This window comes from Numenius arquata, chromosome 4 (assembly GCF_964106895.1).
Source record: "Numenius arquata chromosome 4, bNumArq3.hap1.1, whole genome shotgun sequence".
NCBI lineage: Eukaryota > Metazoa > Chordata > Aves > Charadriiformes > Scolopacidae > Numenius > Numenius arquata.
Window position 1 is genome coordinate 21240548 of NC_133579.1, and position 16418 is coordinate 21256965.

The following is a 16418-nucleotide window of genomic DNA, read 5'->3' on the forward strand; positions in this document are numbered from 1 at the left end:
TCCATGTCCTTCTTGTTCTGAGGACTCCAGAGCTGGACTCAGTACTGCAGGCGGGGTCTCACAAGAGCGGAGTAGAGGGGCAGAATCACCTCCCTTGACCTGCTGGCCACACTTCTTTTGCTCTGAAATATCAAGTGGCAAGATGAAGAAACGATTGGTTACTCTACTGCTACTATTAATTTTGAAAAAATAACATGACATCTGACTTTAAAATCCAGCAGGTCAATATAAGCAATAATCAAGAAATCTTGAAAGTAATTAATTTCCAGTAGAGGGGTGATTGCCTTTTTAGAGGGCCTGAAAGAACACGGTTTCCAGCCATGTATGTCTTCTAGATCCTAATCTGTACAAGCAGTTGTGTCAAACAATGAAAATGTCACCCTCAAATTAAAGTCTACAGATGAAAACATTTCCACTTACAACATTTATGTATTCTTAGACAAGAGACCTCTCTCAGAAATGACAGCAAATACTGAGGAAAGTCTTTAAAGTGTTATGCTCCATTCAAAGTACTGAAAGGCTCTGCATAAACTCAGGATGTACAAACACCACACAGCAGGAAGGAATGAACTGCAAGTACAAGAAGAACACATAAAATGCAGAACACATTCAGCTTCTCCGAGTTAACCTCATCAGAAGCATAACCTGCACCTGCTGCAAACGCGTAAAGCATAAATTGTGATTATTATTGAATTTCTTTCTCTAAGCTCATTTCTAAAGCGTATCCCAACTACATCCCTACTGTTTATGACAGGAGGAAAAGCTGTTAAGTCTACCCTACAACGAATGACAAATCAAAAGATCTTGACAGCTTCCTGACAAGTATGTTTTGCTGGTTCCTTGAAGACACTGACGGCTGTATTTATTTCTTGAATTATTTTATTTCAAATGCAGTTCTGCAGCTACACTAGTCTTACCATTCTTCTATAATGGCACAATGCAGAAGTCATTAGGGTTTTGCATATATAAAAACCAACTTCAATAAAGTTTTAATTGCTTAGATTGAAATTTTATTTTTAAGACTGAAGACAACACACCAGCTCCTTCCTTCAGAGGAGGAAAGCCTTCCAAGCACCAAACATTAAAAAGAACAAACAACAGCTTATGGATCTCGGTTGCCCCGTTTATTTTAGGGGTAAATATACTTGGACTTCACACCTCCGGACTCAAGCCAAACTCTGCCGCGGACAAGCCCTCTCCGTAACGCCACCGCTATGACCGACGGGCACAGCGCCATCACACACACCACCCACAGGGCCCGGCCGAGGCGCTGCCGGGCACCGCTGCCGGTAGTGGGCCGGGGATGTCTCCACCAGGAGAAGGCAGCCCGCTGCCGGCCCTATCCAAGGCGAAGAGGCGGGGGCAGAAGCCAGTCGCAGCAGCCGGCTCCCCGCCCAGGCCGCCTGCGCCGCTCCGCCGACGGCAGCGCCCCCAGCTCAGCGCCTCCAGCTCGGCCCCACCCAGCAGCGGCGGAAGTGACGCAGGGCGAAGGGCAAGAACTCCTTCCGCGGTTTCGGCTGTGAGGCGCGCTTTCGTTTCCCCGCTGCTCCCCGCCCCCCGGCGGCAGAACGGCCGTCGCTGTGCGCAGTGTGCGCTCCACTCCCCCCAACCCCGTCCCCACTTCCGGGTCTCCGCCCCAGCTTCCCGCCTGGCTCCGCCTCCGCCTCCTTCCCCGGCCGGAGGCTTCTGCGCGCGGGCCGGGCCGGGCCGCGCCGGGCGGGGGAGCTCGCGGGCTCGGCAAGTAGCTCCCGCTGTTGACCGTTGCCGCCATCGCTGTGGGACGGCTTCCGTCTCCTCGGCGTCCCAACATGGCAGCGGCAGGCGGCCGCGGAGCTCGCAGGCCGGGGCTGCCTCGCGGCAGCGGGGACCGCACCGTGTTTCTCTTCGACCGGCGCCTGGAGCAGGCGGATCCGGACGAGAAAGTGCTCAGTTACGGCAAGGACAACTATCGCGGCTTCCGCAGCGGCGTCTGCCAGGTGCTGAGGGCGGGAAGCGGGTGAAGGGAGGGAGGGAGGGAGGGAGGGGTGGAAGGAAGGCAACCGCGGCGGCGGGGCCGGCCGCGGCCTTAGCGCCTCTCCGGCCACCGGCGGAGGCGCGGCCGAGGGGCGCCGCGCGCCCCAACCGCCGTCAGCGTTCCGCCCGCCGCGGCTCCACGTGCGAGGGGAGGCGCGAGGGGGCCCGTTGGGCGGCCGGGCCGGGGGAGGGGGAGGGTGAGGGAAGAGGAGAGGGAAACGCTGCCTCCTCCTCCGCCTGCCCCGGGCGGGTGGGAGTGTGTGTGTGTGTGTGTGTGTGGAGCGGGCCGCCGCGCTCCCCCGCCTTCCATCGCAAACTTTCTTGCCGGGACAGGCAGGCGGACGTCGAGAAGCGGCCGCTCCCGCGGCTGTCCCCTTCCCCCGGGCACCCGGCCCGCCGAACTGAAAAGCTCCTGGGCCGCCCAGCTGCCTTCCCGCCCGCCGGCAGGGGCTGCTCCAGGGCGGCCGGAGCAGCCCCTGGCGGCGGGCGGGAAGGCAGCTGGGCGGCCCAGGAGCTCCCCCGCGCGGGGAACCGGCGGCGGCGGTTCCGGGAGGCGTCCTGGAGCGCGGTGTTTGTATCTGCTGTCCGAGGTCGCGGCGATAAGCGCCGGTCGTTTCCCGTCTCGAGCCCTGTAACCGTCTCTCTGAAGCCCGCTTAAATACTTTAAGCGGCCGGCTCTTTGCTGTCTCCTGTAATCCTTCGGTTCTCTTTGTTTGCCTTCCCTTAATGCGAAATAAGAACCGGCTCAGATCTCTCGGAGGTGGAGGTTTCTTTCTGCGTACAGGCTGTTTACTTTAGTTTGCTCGTGATACTAGTAGGCATTGCCCATTTTCTGTCGTGGTTTCGTTTTCTCAGGAAGTAACAAATGCCATAAACCTGTTACAGCCGCTGCGTGTGTTTTACATTGTGAAGCTGTACAGGGAAATCAGTTGTAGATTGTGCACTACTTTAGTCTGATAAACCATTCTGTCTTAGTTTCTTTATCCAGTGTAATTTGCACTTTGCTCTCTAGGATATAAACTCTTCAAAGAAATTGCTTGGTTTGTCCTATGTCTGAACAGTGTTTAATGAAATGGTTTCCTACTGCGATGGGAGCTTTGAGCTATCAGTGTCAGCAGGAATACCTGTCACGCATGGCTACCTCCTCCTTGCACAGTTCTACTTCAGTGTTCAAAATGGCGTAGTCATGTTCTGTTAGAGATACTGAATCTGCATTGCTACCTAACGTGCTACTACTCAGCAGTAACTTGGCTATGGAGTGTTAGCATACCACTTGACCTGATCGGCGCCCCTAGAGTTAGAAGACTGGAAGAACAAGTAACTGAATGGAATAAACAAATCACTACACTTTATGCAGTGTAACATTCTGAGAAGTTAGACAGTGGGGTGGGTTCGTGGCCTTCTAAGAACCAACTTCCCCTTAATGGAGCATCATTATAGGATTCATATCTCCTATGTATGACGTGATTTCTTCCAAGAGTTGTCTTAATGGAACCCATCTCAAACCGTACCTAGCAGATGAATTGCAAGGATATTTCATATTTTCAGTATTCAGGGCAAATATGTTGATGTTTGACCTGTCTTTTTTTCTTAGCTTTTGTACTTAATTGGAGGGTGAGGTTAATGCTGATTTGCAACAAGGTAGTCTTTCTTTTCATGGCTTTTTTATATATATGCTGCACACTCCAGTGACTTCTATTTCCTTGCAGCCTCATGGTGTTCAGTAGTTCACAGTCCTTTTGGCATGTTTGCAGTCTTACCCAAAAATAATCATTATCACAAGATGTCACAAATCTTGGGTACAAACTGCTTCAGAGTTTTCTTATCTCAAAAATGTATTGACATTGTGGAGTAAGTACTTTAGTGCCATTAGTCACAATGTGCATATGTGCAACATAGTATGTGATAAGTCTGGCGCTGCAAAGCAGAACTTGGTGTGTTTGGATTTGGTGCCTGGGAAAGTAAATTTTTCGAATATAGTTTCTTCCCGTGTCAACACCATGATTCTTATCACTAGTCCTGGTGGCTGTTTTGGGGTGTTAAGGATGATAGTCAGTGCTCTTACAAACCTGTGCAGGAAGAACCTCCAATGGTCATTCCCATAGAGAACGGCCTTCTCCAATAATGTGTTGACACACAGAGATGACTCTGTCACAGCTAAATTCAGTGTGGTGACTCTTTGCACCTCGGAGACTTCATTACCTCATATGTAGGAATCGAACTGCCTCAGTGTGCTGCCATGCAGTCGGATGGTTTGACATGACCAGTAAATGCTGATACAGTGAAAACTGGACAGGCTGAGGACCAGGAAGTTTAATGTCTGATGTCTCCCACACCAACAGTGTATAGGTTTTTATTAGGCTTCTGGAAGAGCGTTCTGGCATCTCAGAGACTCTGGGAGTTTTGCGCATTATTTGTGTGTCTCTGGTTTTGTACTCCAAAGTGCCGAATTTTTTGGCCTCTTGAAAGTTGCACCTAAGTACTTACAGGCAAAGGGCTATGAATGGGTTCACCTTCATTGGACAGACTTTCCCCGCTTCATGGTGCTGAAAACATATCAGGGAAGTGATGAACGTTCAGGAAGAAAGATCATTTTTTTTGATAAGCAAGTTTTGAGTTGTTTAGACTAAGATGAAGCGGAATGTTGTATTCACTTTCTCTAATTAAAGCTATTAGAGACCTGAGTGCATGACCAGGCAAATGTATCATATCTAGCAGTGTTTGTTTCCACAGGTATCCTGTCCAGTTGCTCAAGCTCAGTACAGGCTCAGCTTTAAATTGACTTCCATTGGCAGTTTGTCTTGCGACTAAAGTATTCTACTGTCACTTTCTATAGTGACTAAATTATTTTACACATGGACTTTCCAGTTTTCCAACTGGGCTATGGGGGTGGTAACGTCTGACAAGGGCACCGGAAATATATTAGGCTGTTGAAACTGTTTCTGCGGTGAACATCTTCCAGTGGTGTAAGAGAATTCCTTTGGGTATAACTTGATACCTAGTTGTCAAAGGAGAATGTAAATCTTGAAAAAATAATTAAATGAAACCTGATTGCAGTATGTGATGATCCCAGGTTGAAAATACTTGAATGCTTGATGGCATGGTGTTAGGCTGCTACTTCCTGAGACTTAGAGGTTTTTTCATAATGCAGAGAGAAAGTGAGTATATTCCTGTTTGTATAGCAAAATAACAGATTCTTGAGACAACAGATTCAGCCACTGATAGGTGGATTAGGGAGCTGGTTCATATCCTCTCTGTCTGTTGTCAAAAAAAGCATTCCTCCATTATTATTAAAATGTTCTTTACTAATTTTTTCAACTTGTTTGCTTTGATTTTTGAAGAAAATATCCATTGTCACCTTATGAATTTTCTTACTGTCCCCTAACAACAAGATAATGCATGGCAGCGTGGCTGGATGTGGCTTTGTATAATGTTGGCTAATGTTGGCTAATTTAAGCCTTTCCTGGGGGAAGGAGATTTAAAGAAAAAATCTTCATAAAAGAAGCCGGACCATATATGGTCTTCATTCTTCTTCCTGGCAGTGTTCAATACTAAACCAGAAGCATCTTAATCAAAAATGTTCTGTGAGCTTGATGATTCCATTTGAACATATGTGCAGCAGTCATTTAATTTCAGTTCCTAGAACCGTGAAGTTTTGAGGTTAACAAGTCAATTAAATAGGCAGTCTTGCCTTTTCTTTGGAGAACTATTGCTTGTATGCCTTCCTATTGTCTTTTATTAGGCCAATGCCCCACTGCTTGTCCTGATGTTTAGAGTATAATTGGAAAATATTTACCTGCAGTGAGCAGAATGGAGCTAAACTTTGTTGGCAGGTAATCCTAGGTCCCTTGCTCATGTTGTCCAGGTACACAGTGAGGTCGAAGCACTTCAGTTTGTTGCTAAGCTGGCAGGAATCCTTCCAGGCACTTACAGAGGTCACACTCCTTTTAAAGCAGAAATGTATCTGTGCTGAAAAGTACACCGAAGTTTTGTTATGTGTGAAGGTATTTTTGATGCTCTTTGAGGTGAAGTACCAGTCTGAAGAGAGCTAGTGGTACCAAAATTAGTGTTGCTATTTAAGTAGGAATTGAACACATTTGTAAATGTTTCTTTAAGTCTTGTGAAACTTTTCATCATTGTTGTGACCTCCTTGTTTGAAAAAATATATCCTGTTTTGCCAGTCTACAAAATAAATTCCATGGTCTCAATAGCAAAGATGCAAAAAAAAGTTCATTAAGAGGGGATACGGAGAAGAAGCACAGTAGGGGTGGAAACTCAAGATGTAACTGTAATTATATATATATTTTTTTTTTTTTAATATTTGCTTACCAGTGCCTAATAAAGAATTTATAATGAAATTATTTGTGATCAGTGAAAAAATATTGGCAATTTCTGCTACACCAGAGGGTAACTCTTAAATGTCTTTAAGAGGTATTTGGATTACTTACTAAGCTACTGTTCCGATTTTAAATTTGCTCAATAAAAGTACTTCTGTTCTTAATGATGAAATCAATCCATCCTGTAATAATTATATTTTTGTAGTATAAAATCTATGTTCATTTACTCGCTTTCCGAGATTCTGTATAATCAGAAACTAAACATAGATGTATTTAAACATGTGCATACACAAACCAAGTTTTTCCTTGTTTTTTGAAGAAACTGTTGGAGGTACTATAAGGCATGTATAAGATGCAACAATATTGTGCGTTTTTTCCAAAACTCGTCTTGTATTTCAGGCTTCACTGAAATGCTTTTGTGTAGCATCCCTGTTACTGAGGTTTCAGTGGGAAGAAGGATGCAGTTTGAATACCTTTGTGAACTTAGGTACTACCTTACTATGTGTTGACTGCTTTGGAAAGCTGGGTGGTTTTTAAATTCCTGCTCAAATTTGAGTGCTGGTGATAACGGTCAGATGCAGAGTACCTGCATTCCTTTAGCATTAGTTATCCAGGTACAACTTCGTAGATGAGATCAAGTATTTTTTGCTTTTGAAGAGTGACATCTGAATTCTTGTTAGTGTAACAAGTGATGCCATACAAAGAATCTTCATGGTGTAGCTGTATGGAGTTGATGTCAAAATTTTGGCTGATAGCTGCACTCATTAATATTTATAATTGTGCTTTTAGACACAATGGCTTGTGAAGGTTTGGTGAAAGTTCCTGTGTTTGTCCAGACTCTGAATAAGTCTACTAATGACAGCATGTTCTTTGCATAAATTCTAGGGTCTCCAGCTTTTTTCTGCTTGTTGAATCTTGCAAATCTTGAAAAGTTGTCTGAGTAAATTCACTGTTCTGGTCAAGATTTCATAGATTTATGTATGTGGCCTCTGTAGAGAGCTTCTGTCATGCAGTTTTCCGTATCTTCTTTTGATTGCTGTTTTTCCACCAAAATTATGATAAAGCTTTATTTTAAGATACAGCATAAAAACTTCTATTACAGGATCTTGTGATAGGTAGCAACGCTCTTAGTGTTTCTGTTGAACCACCTGTTCACTTCTTAAGACCTTTATTTGATAAATTTTTGTAAATATTTAGAAGTGTATCAATTGAACTTCTCAAAGTACTGAAAATTTTAAGTGGGACAGAGGACAAGGCACTTCAGGCTTTGCGAATGTTGTCTTCTGTAACTAATTTTTTTTAGATAGAGGTAATTATCAATAAAGGATGGTTGGAAAATGTTTCAAAACACTGGTGTTCCCTGCTGACTTTTGTCTGTAGGTTATCTCTGGTGACCATCTGCCCAGAAGTTACAGGCTACTGGGTGTTCTTATGCTTCTGTACTGTACAACTCTGCTTTGAGCTCCGAGAAATGCTTAGAAATAATTTCTGTCTTTTTTGAATGCAACTGCATTTCTGGACTTTTGGATCCTCTTTCTTTTGGTGTTCAAAGATGATAGGCATTTATGTTCTGGCATTAGGCAAGCTCATTCAAATTATGATTATACGTGCTCTGCTACCATGAGTGATCCTCAGCAGGTTGTTGAGACTAGCTGAAACAGTGAACTGGAAAAGTTTATCTGATTAGCACTCTTACGAGTTACATACAGTTGTTATCAATTACTTGATCTCCATGTAATCTGTTTATATCTTACTTTTTGCTTTTATTAATTTGTATGAATGGGCTTAATATCTAGTTGTATGAATAACTGAGAGATCATACAAATATCTGAGTATCCATAAGTAGTACTGAAAGACAGTATTGGTTTGAAAATCTGTGATTTGAGAATAAAAATCCTTTTCCTTAAATGTGTTTTATGGTTTCATCCATTTGTTGATATAATAGACTTCTCTCAGTTTGGACTGATAATTCTTTTTAATGTGGCACAAAGCGGGATAGCTAACTGGTAAATGTGTATCTTTCGGGTGATTGGCAAATAGCATGAGATGTTGTTAATCATATGCAAAGTTACAGAAGGATACAAAGCTCTCAAGCATTTGGACGTGGCATTTAGGTTCATTTTTTAGATTCCTGAACAAGTCCCCACAAAGGAGCCGCTGGATCACTGTAGAATACTCAAAGTAAATCTCTATTTCTTTTATCGTCTTAGGTAGTAGCTAAGGTAAGTAGATAAATTTTGTGAAAATTAGTAGCTATATAGGACAGCATTGAAAATGTCCTTGCTAGACTTCTTTACAATCAACTGATAAGTTTCAGGTCCTCTTTAAGAGGTTCACATTAGCAGTACAGGTTCTTTTACCCAGAAAATTATTTTTGGGCTAGGTGCCACTTTGCGGAAGGTGGCTATGTGGTTGTTATCTCTGTTATCCCTTGGCTACATCACCAAACTCTGAGGCCAGTTCTTCACATCATTCTCATGCGTCAGCCTTGTGGGAATGGTTACTGTAGGAGGAGACAGAGCATTTTAAAGCTATGGAAGTTGCTTATTATAGGAAACAGCTGTTTGGGTTGAAAGGGGTTAAATGTCACCTCTAAAGACGTTGTAGTTTCGGTTTCACTGTTTTACGTCTGTCATGTGTGAGACTATTCCATTCCTTTAATTTGCAAAATCAGTCAGCACCAGCAGTTATTATTCTATAGTAATAGTCTGTAGGGCCACTGGAAGCAGACAGTGTGTTATTTCTGCTTTTTTTACCACTTCAGGCCTACTCGTGTTGTTGCAAGCTGTGATGGTATGCACACAAAATTGAACATTTGGTTGCTGAACACCTTTTCCAAGGCAGATGGTAAATCTAGAGGTGAAATCTATGTTGACTTCATGTTAAGTGTTCTAGTTGGCTTAATAGCCAGGTAAGCCTCACTGTATGTATTCAGATCAAATAGCAGAATTTGCTTTGCTGCTTATGTGCTAATATATGAAAGAGAAAAGAAACTGAGGCCTATTTGAAGGAGCCTTAGCTGCTGAGGAGTTGTCTTTGATTTATGGGCTTGTTTTTTGTTTTGAGGTTGGGTTTTTTTAGTTTACAAAGAAAACCTGTCATGGAAACAAGTATGTAAATTGAACCTTGCTGCTTGATTCAGATTTAAGGGTTAGAGAGATCACAATTCACTCACTCTTTCATATATCGTACCTGTAAATTGCTCTGCTGAAAGCTTCTTGGGCATCTGGCATTCATTTGGCTGTTTCAAATTCTTACCTTTTAGCATTATATTAATCTCATGTCATAAACATCCACCAACAAATTGAGAGCTATTAGCTTTCTTTATTTACCATGAAACATCGGCAGTGCTCCAGACTGAACTTCCCATTTATAAAGAATGCATTGCTTTTGTTTGAACAAAGACAGCTTTCTGGCTTATGTATCATTTTGTAAGTATAATGACTGGCATACTGCTGTGGGGAAAACAGGCTCGACTCAGGGAATTTTTCTTAATTTAACTTATTGCAAAATAACACAAACTTTTGCTTATTGATCCGGGGGGGGGAGGGGGGCAATTAAGCAAACACTCAGGGAAATGCCTTTCCTTCCTCTTCTCCAAGCTCATCTTCTGTCATACACTTCTCTTCCTCCATTCCTGGTCTAAAGTTCCCTTGTTGTCCCTGTGCGGAATGTGCAGTCAGTCCCAGTTCCTTTGGTGAGGCAACAGGAAGCATGAGAGGTCAGGGCCATGGGCAAGGTTTCCGTTTGCTGCCGCTTCTCCTCGATGCTCTTTACTGGTTTTCTTCTGCACTGCTGGGTTGCCCACAGGCTACAGCCCAGTGGGAGTAGGAGGGCAGAGGGGAAATTCCCTGCCCTGACATGGATCCGCAATGGGCCCCAGCACCTTTGGGGCCATCCCTGCTCTGGCATGGAGCACCTCCTTTCAATGTGTCTTTAGTGCTGTCCCTAGCAGTGTCTCCTCTTGCTTCCCCAATATGATGGAGCAGATGTACCGTATGCCCTTCTGGTTGAAATGTTGGCATGCAGTGGGTTGTTTCCATCGGTTTGAGAGCCATCTGGCACTGGCTATGACTGGCTCAAGGCAATTCATGGCCTCCTTTTGCACTGGTCACCCCTACCACCCTCTGGCACCAAAACCCTGCAGTCTACACTCAGTACACCTCCAAGTGTGGCTTAGCAAACAATTTTAACGGCTCTTAGTGAACAGCTTTAGTTGTTTTCCCAGACTATTCAAAATTTGGTTCATTGGTATAATCTTCCATACTTTTTAGAGGGTTTTTTCCTCTTTTGTATGCATATAACTTTTCATCTTTGTAACATTTTGACTTTCACATGTAGTGATTATATGTAACCAATAGTTTAGGAATCCTTGTGTTTTCACATATCTACCTCACTTTTTAGAGAACATACAATTATTATTATTATTTTCTCCTAGATTGTGGATTAATTTGGAGCTTGTCTCTGTTTTTTCCCAAAAGTACAAAAGTTTTCCTTTGTATCTGAAACATAAAAGCTTTCTGCTTAGATATTTTAGCATAGTAACTTTCAAACATACTTTCACTGTGAATATACTTAGGCATTTCTGAGTATAGCGATTCTATTGTACTCTTCAAGATTTTGTTGGCATCAAAAGCTAGATCATGGTTGTGCATCTGGACAATTTGCAAAAGAATAACCAACAGGTTTATAATCTGAGTGTACTGCTAGGCTGTAACATGAATCTTCTGAAGTCAAGAGCTGTGTACATCTTCAGTACTTATTTGAAAAAGGGCACAATGCTAGGCTAAAAGGGGCTCAGCAGTGAAACCTACACTTGATTTAAAGTCAACGAGGTACCATGATGTCTCTTACATGCAACAGTCTTAGTGAGAAATTAAACATTTTACCAAACATTGTTTATCAGAATCAAATGAAATATCATCAGCTGTTCAAGTAAATTACCCAGTAGGTTCACTTTTATTCAGGGATGACCAAATCATCTTCCTGATGACCACATCCACAGAATGGGACAACTGTGCAGCCACCTCACTGGTACCTGGTATAGTGGGAAGTGACAGGGGCTGGGATAACTAATAGTATAGGACAGAGCGAAGGAGGAAGTAAACCATATAGGTCTTGTATACAAGTGAATCTTTCAAACAGAGATTTTCTTAGTTGGCTGAAGTTTACAAAGGATGTAACCTCTTAAATTCCTGCATGTACAAGAAAAGCAGGTTATCTGCAGTTAGGACCACCAAACTTGGTCCATGAACCTGCCTAGTAGCTTATCTCAAAATGACAGCCACTTGGAGTGAAGCAGAAAGGACCTGCTGCCACTAGATACAGTAATGCTGGGCTCACCCAGGAAACATGGGTGTAGCTCTGCCTGCCAGGCCCTTTGTGGTCAGCTTAGTTGAGGCTCACCCATGGAAAGTGGGGGAGGACCAGAAGGGGGAGGCTGCCCCTGCTCGGTTTGCAGGCTGCTGTCTTGTGCATGCACTAACTCATCCTAACTTCTTGATGCCTTAAAGTAAATACTGCGCTTTTCATAAGGTTTTGAGAGCAGAAGAGCTTTTGAGAAGTAGAGAAAACAGAGAAGCTGTAATTATACTTAGAGGGAAAAGATTATTATCTGTGCTTTCAAATGTAAAATTCTCCAGTTCAGCTATTCAATATTAACCATTAACCTTGAGTGGCACAGTTAGGTGTTAGTTTTATAGTATGCATATTTTTAATTGCTTATTTTCCTTGCTCTAAGCAATTTTTTCTTCTGCACAGATTTGCCATGTGGAAATTTGTGTAATGTGAGAGGTTAAGTTGAAGAGATGTGAACGTCAAAGAGTTAAAAAGTAATAATTACTCCAGAGTCTTAAGTATGAACATCAATCTCTTCATGTCATCTCCATTTGTTTCACTTGCACCAAGTGCTATGAGAAATTTGAGAATTTTGCTAATTTTGCTACTGGATACTGACTGTATCTTTAACATAGTCACAACTAGGGAGAAGGTAGCTGAAAGATGGAAAGCACACTTCTAATGAAACCTTAAACAGTGTTTTAGAAATATTTTTGTGAGTCTGAGCACTAGGGATGGAAGGAAAGAGGTATGGGAAAGGATAAGGGCAAGCTGCTACAGGGAATGCAAGGGCTTCAAGGAAGAATCTGGCTAAAAGTGCAGAAAGCACTGTCAGAGTCATGACTGCAGGACTGAAAGGGTTGATGGAGTTAAATAAGACTAGAGTTGACTTCTACTTAAGTTTCAAACACCTGGAAAGGCATTAGAAAATACAACTATTTAGTATTTTGAGAAAGAGATTAGTGTTGGACATCAGGGTGCAAAAATGAGGGCAGATGTAGAGGAATATAAATGTATGTAGAAAGCTGGATAAGAAGTCCAAAGCTACAGAAACATATTCAAAAGTTGGAGGCAGAAAAGTGACAAAGATTGTTTAGGTTCAAAGAATATACTTCAGTGTTTTAATGGTAAAGAATTTTCTAAAAGAAATCTTGATTATTTTTTTTTAATGTATGATATAATTGAAGAAAAAAGACTTTAATGTGTATCCAACATTAAGAAATCTTTGCTTGGTTTAATGTCTCAAAAGAGTGCAATTAAATACAGGACATCCTCTAGCTTATGACTGTTGCTGTTGTAGTTGTGCAGTCTGAAGCAGAGCTGTTCTGTCTTGTTCCTCAGCCCTCAAGGTGGTTACCCGTAAGACAGTTCCTCCTCCTTAGGATGCCAGTTGCTTGCTAAAACATATTTTAATCAGGTAAAAACCCAAACTACTTGAGTACAGGCAGTTTGGCTAAGTTGAGAAAGCTTGATTCCAGAACTTAACTTCATTTGCTGTGTTCTGAGTTAATACAGGGAAAAATATTTGGTCACTTCTCAGTGGTTTGTGGCACAGTGAATAGAAAGACCACCTCTTTTTTTCTTCTTTTTTTTTTTTTTTTTCTTTTTTTATTTATCTGAATACTTTATGGAGTACTTCATTATCATAACCAAATAACTTCCAATTTTTTTAGGCATTTGGCATAGCTACTGATGAAAACTTTGTTATCACCACAACAAACAGGAAGGAAATTACAGAAGACAATTTCAGTAAGTATCTTAGACGGCAAAATAAATGCAGCTATTTCTTACATTGATTGTAAAGACTGTATGATTGTTTATGGCATGCAATAATTAACTGGAAGTACAAATCCTATAATAGTTTGCTAAGAACTGTTAGAAAGTCTACTTTCACAAACAACTTGTTAACAACTACTTGTTAGTATGATGACAGTTATACAAGGTAATTTTTTACCTTCCACGGCAGATTCTGTAAATGATAGGAAAAAATGGCATGTAAATATCTGTCACTTGAGAAAACTTGCATTATTAAGCTTGCAAACATGAAAAGATTTTAAATTAAGCTTTGTTGCTAGGTGGATGAGTAGACAATGCCTAAGAAAACACAGAGATTACCTGAGGCTAAATCTGTACTGGTTTTGAGAGCAGAAGTTGATTGGTGCAGTGAATGCTCTTCAGTGTACTTTGTATTTCATCTTCGCTGCAGGTGAACTTGTTCAAGATGGAGTTACTTTATATCTGCTACAGTCAGTTGATCAAATGCTGCTTTTGGCAACCAAGGAGCGAATTGACTTCCTGCCCCACTATGATACGCTTGTTAAAAGTGGGATGTACGAGTACTATGCTAGCGAAGGACAAAATCCTTTGCGTAAGTACTTGCCAAAATAATTTTGTATAAATGCTGTTTATATGGATATAATGTGGTTACGAGCAATTTAACTTTTTGTTAAAGCTTGTGGTCTTAACTGTAAAAGAAAAATTAACTTATGTTCTTTATACAACTTTTTGGTTTAAAAGTGGCTCAAAATGGTCATGTAAGAATCCAGATTTACAGAGGTACCTCCTCAAATACTTCTTTAAGAACTTTGACTATTTTAGAAGTAAATTACTTCAGTCTTGTTAATAGTCTTGCAGATGTCATCCAGACAGGTCGGCATTTATGTTATCATGTTCTTGTCTCATGTACTGACTTTGAACTTGGTGATCAGTTTTTGTATGAGCTACTGTAGAATTTTTTCTGCTGTCCCTTCTGGTTCTACAAGGCTTAATTTATCAACAAGAACAAGTATTTCTTGAAAAGATGCTGCTTTAGTTTTTATCTGTTATATTAAATATGTAACCAGCACTTAGTTCTGTTTTACTGAAAAAACTAATTTCTTTTTATGGCTTCTCTGAAAAATCTGTCTGTGGCTATGATTACTTTTTAAGTATTGTACATATTAGGTACAGCAGGCTCAAAATTGTGCAGAAAAAAATGCAAGCATCAGGAGTCAAGCATTATACCATTTCCACAGCAATTTCTGTTTAAAAGCAATTTCAACAATGTCTATAAATAGCAAGTGTATTTTTAAGTACCATTCTCCTTTTGCTCCCTTCCCCTTTCTCAGTTCTTCAGTTTTGGGGACTCAAAGTGCACTAATAGTTTGGTCAGTGATATGTGTATTTCTGTGCACAGGAATTGCTGTATTAGACCTCATGAAGCATTCTGTCTAGATCTGTGCTCTGTTCCTACCAGCAGCTGGTATCAGATACCTGAGAAATACTAGTGGAACAGAAAGGCCATGCAGAGATGCAACAAAAGTGATTTGGGGATTTTCGAGTTCTTGTCTATGGACTGCTCTTTTTTGTTATGTTGTTCAGAAAGTAACTGGACATCTTTAGTATGGACAATATTTTGTGGTGTTGAGCCTCCAGCTTAATTGCATGTGGTGTGTTGTGTGTTTTTGTGTATGTTGAACTAGTTACCGTTTTTTTCACCTGTTGACACTACTTTGTATGCTGGGAGAGATCATAAAGCATTGCTGGCAGATTGGCTAACTTAGGGAATCACACTTTAAACTAACAAAAACTTGGGGGTTAGGGTGCAAAGCCCACACTAGTAAGCTCTACACGCTACTGTACTCACAAGCACTAGGGTGGATGAGCGCACCTACTGGAGTAGTGAGGAATGACCCCAACCCTCCACAAAGGTTCCGCCAAGAATGTGGGGCAGTCAGCAGTCTAACTAAAGTGTCTTAATACCCATGTACGCAGCATGGATAACAAACAGGAGGAGCTGGAAGCCACTGTGCAGCTGGAAATCTATGGTCTGATCACTATCACTGAAACTTGGTGGGATGACTCACATGATTGGAGGCACTGCAATTGATGGCTATAAACTGTTCAGGAGGGGGGAAAGGTAGGGAGGTTGCCCTCTATATAAAAAAATGAGTTGACTGCACAGAGCTGTCTTTGAAAAACAACAGTGTACAGGTCAAAAACTTATCAGTGAAAATTAGAGACCAAGCCAACAAAGTAAACCTTATGGGTTGTGTTTACTACAAGCTGCCTGATCAAGGGGATGAAGTGTTCTTACTTCAACTACAGGAAGTATTACACTTGCAGGCCGCTGATCTTGCTAGGGGACTTCAGTCATCCTGACATCCACTGGAAAAATGGCACAGCAAGCTGCAAGCAGTCTAGGAGACTCTTGGAGAGCATTGCAGATAATTTCCTAATCTAGATGATAGAAAGCCTAACCAGAGGAGGTGCGTTAGTGGACCTGTTTCTCACCAACGCAGAGGAACTTCATGGAAGGGTCAAGATTGGTGGTAGTGTGCGCTGTAGTGATCATGTCCTCCTGGGATTCATGATCGTGAGGGAGAGAGGCTAGGTAAAAAATGTATAGTTAGTACTCTAAACCTTTTTACTGGGGCCTGTAGTAACAGGACATGGGGTAAACTGAAAGAGAGTAGATTTAGATTGGACATAAGGAAGAAATTATTTACTCTGACGAGGGTGAAGCACTGGAACAGGTTGCCCAGAAAAGTTGTGGATGCTTCATCTCTGGAACAGTTCAAGCCCAGGTTGGATGGGGCTTTGAGCAACCTGATCTAGTGGAAGGTGTCCCTGCTTGTGGCAGCACTGGACATCCAACACTGGAACTAGATGATCTTTGAAGGTCTCTTCTGACCTAAACCATGCCAGGATGCTGTCGTCTCTTGTTCACACAGCACGCAGCTGCTCGTTCAC

At 42.1% G+C, this 16418-nt stretch overlaps 1 protein-coding gene across 1 annotated transcript in view; it reads left to right on the forward strand.

Moving 5' to 3' along the window:
* Positions 1-1669: 1669 nt before the first annotated feature.
* Positions 1670-16418, forward strand: part of SMCHD1 (structural maintenance of chromosomes flexible hinge domain containing 1) — an 86640-nt gene continuing 71891 nt past the window's right edge. Inside the window, exons 1-3 of the mRNA XM_074146228.1 lie at positions 1670-1976; positions 13361-13436; positions 13894-14055. Of these exons, the coding sequence (XP_074002329.1) occupies positions 1809-1976; positions 13361-13436; positions 13894-14055 (406 nt within the window). The 5' untranslated portion in view covers positions 1670-1808. The remainder of the gene's footprint in view (positions 1977-13360; positions 13437-13893; positions 14056-16418) is intronic.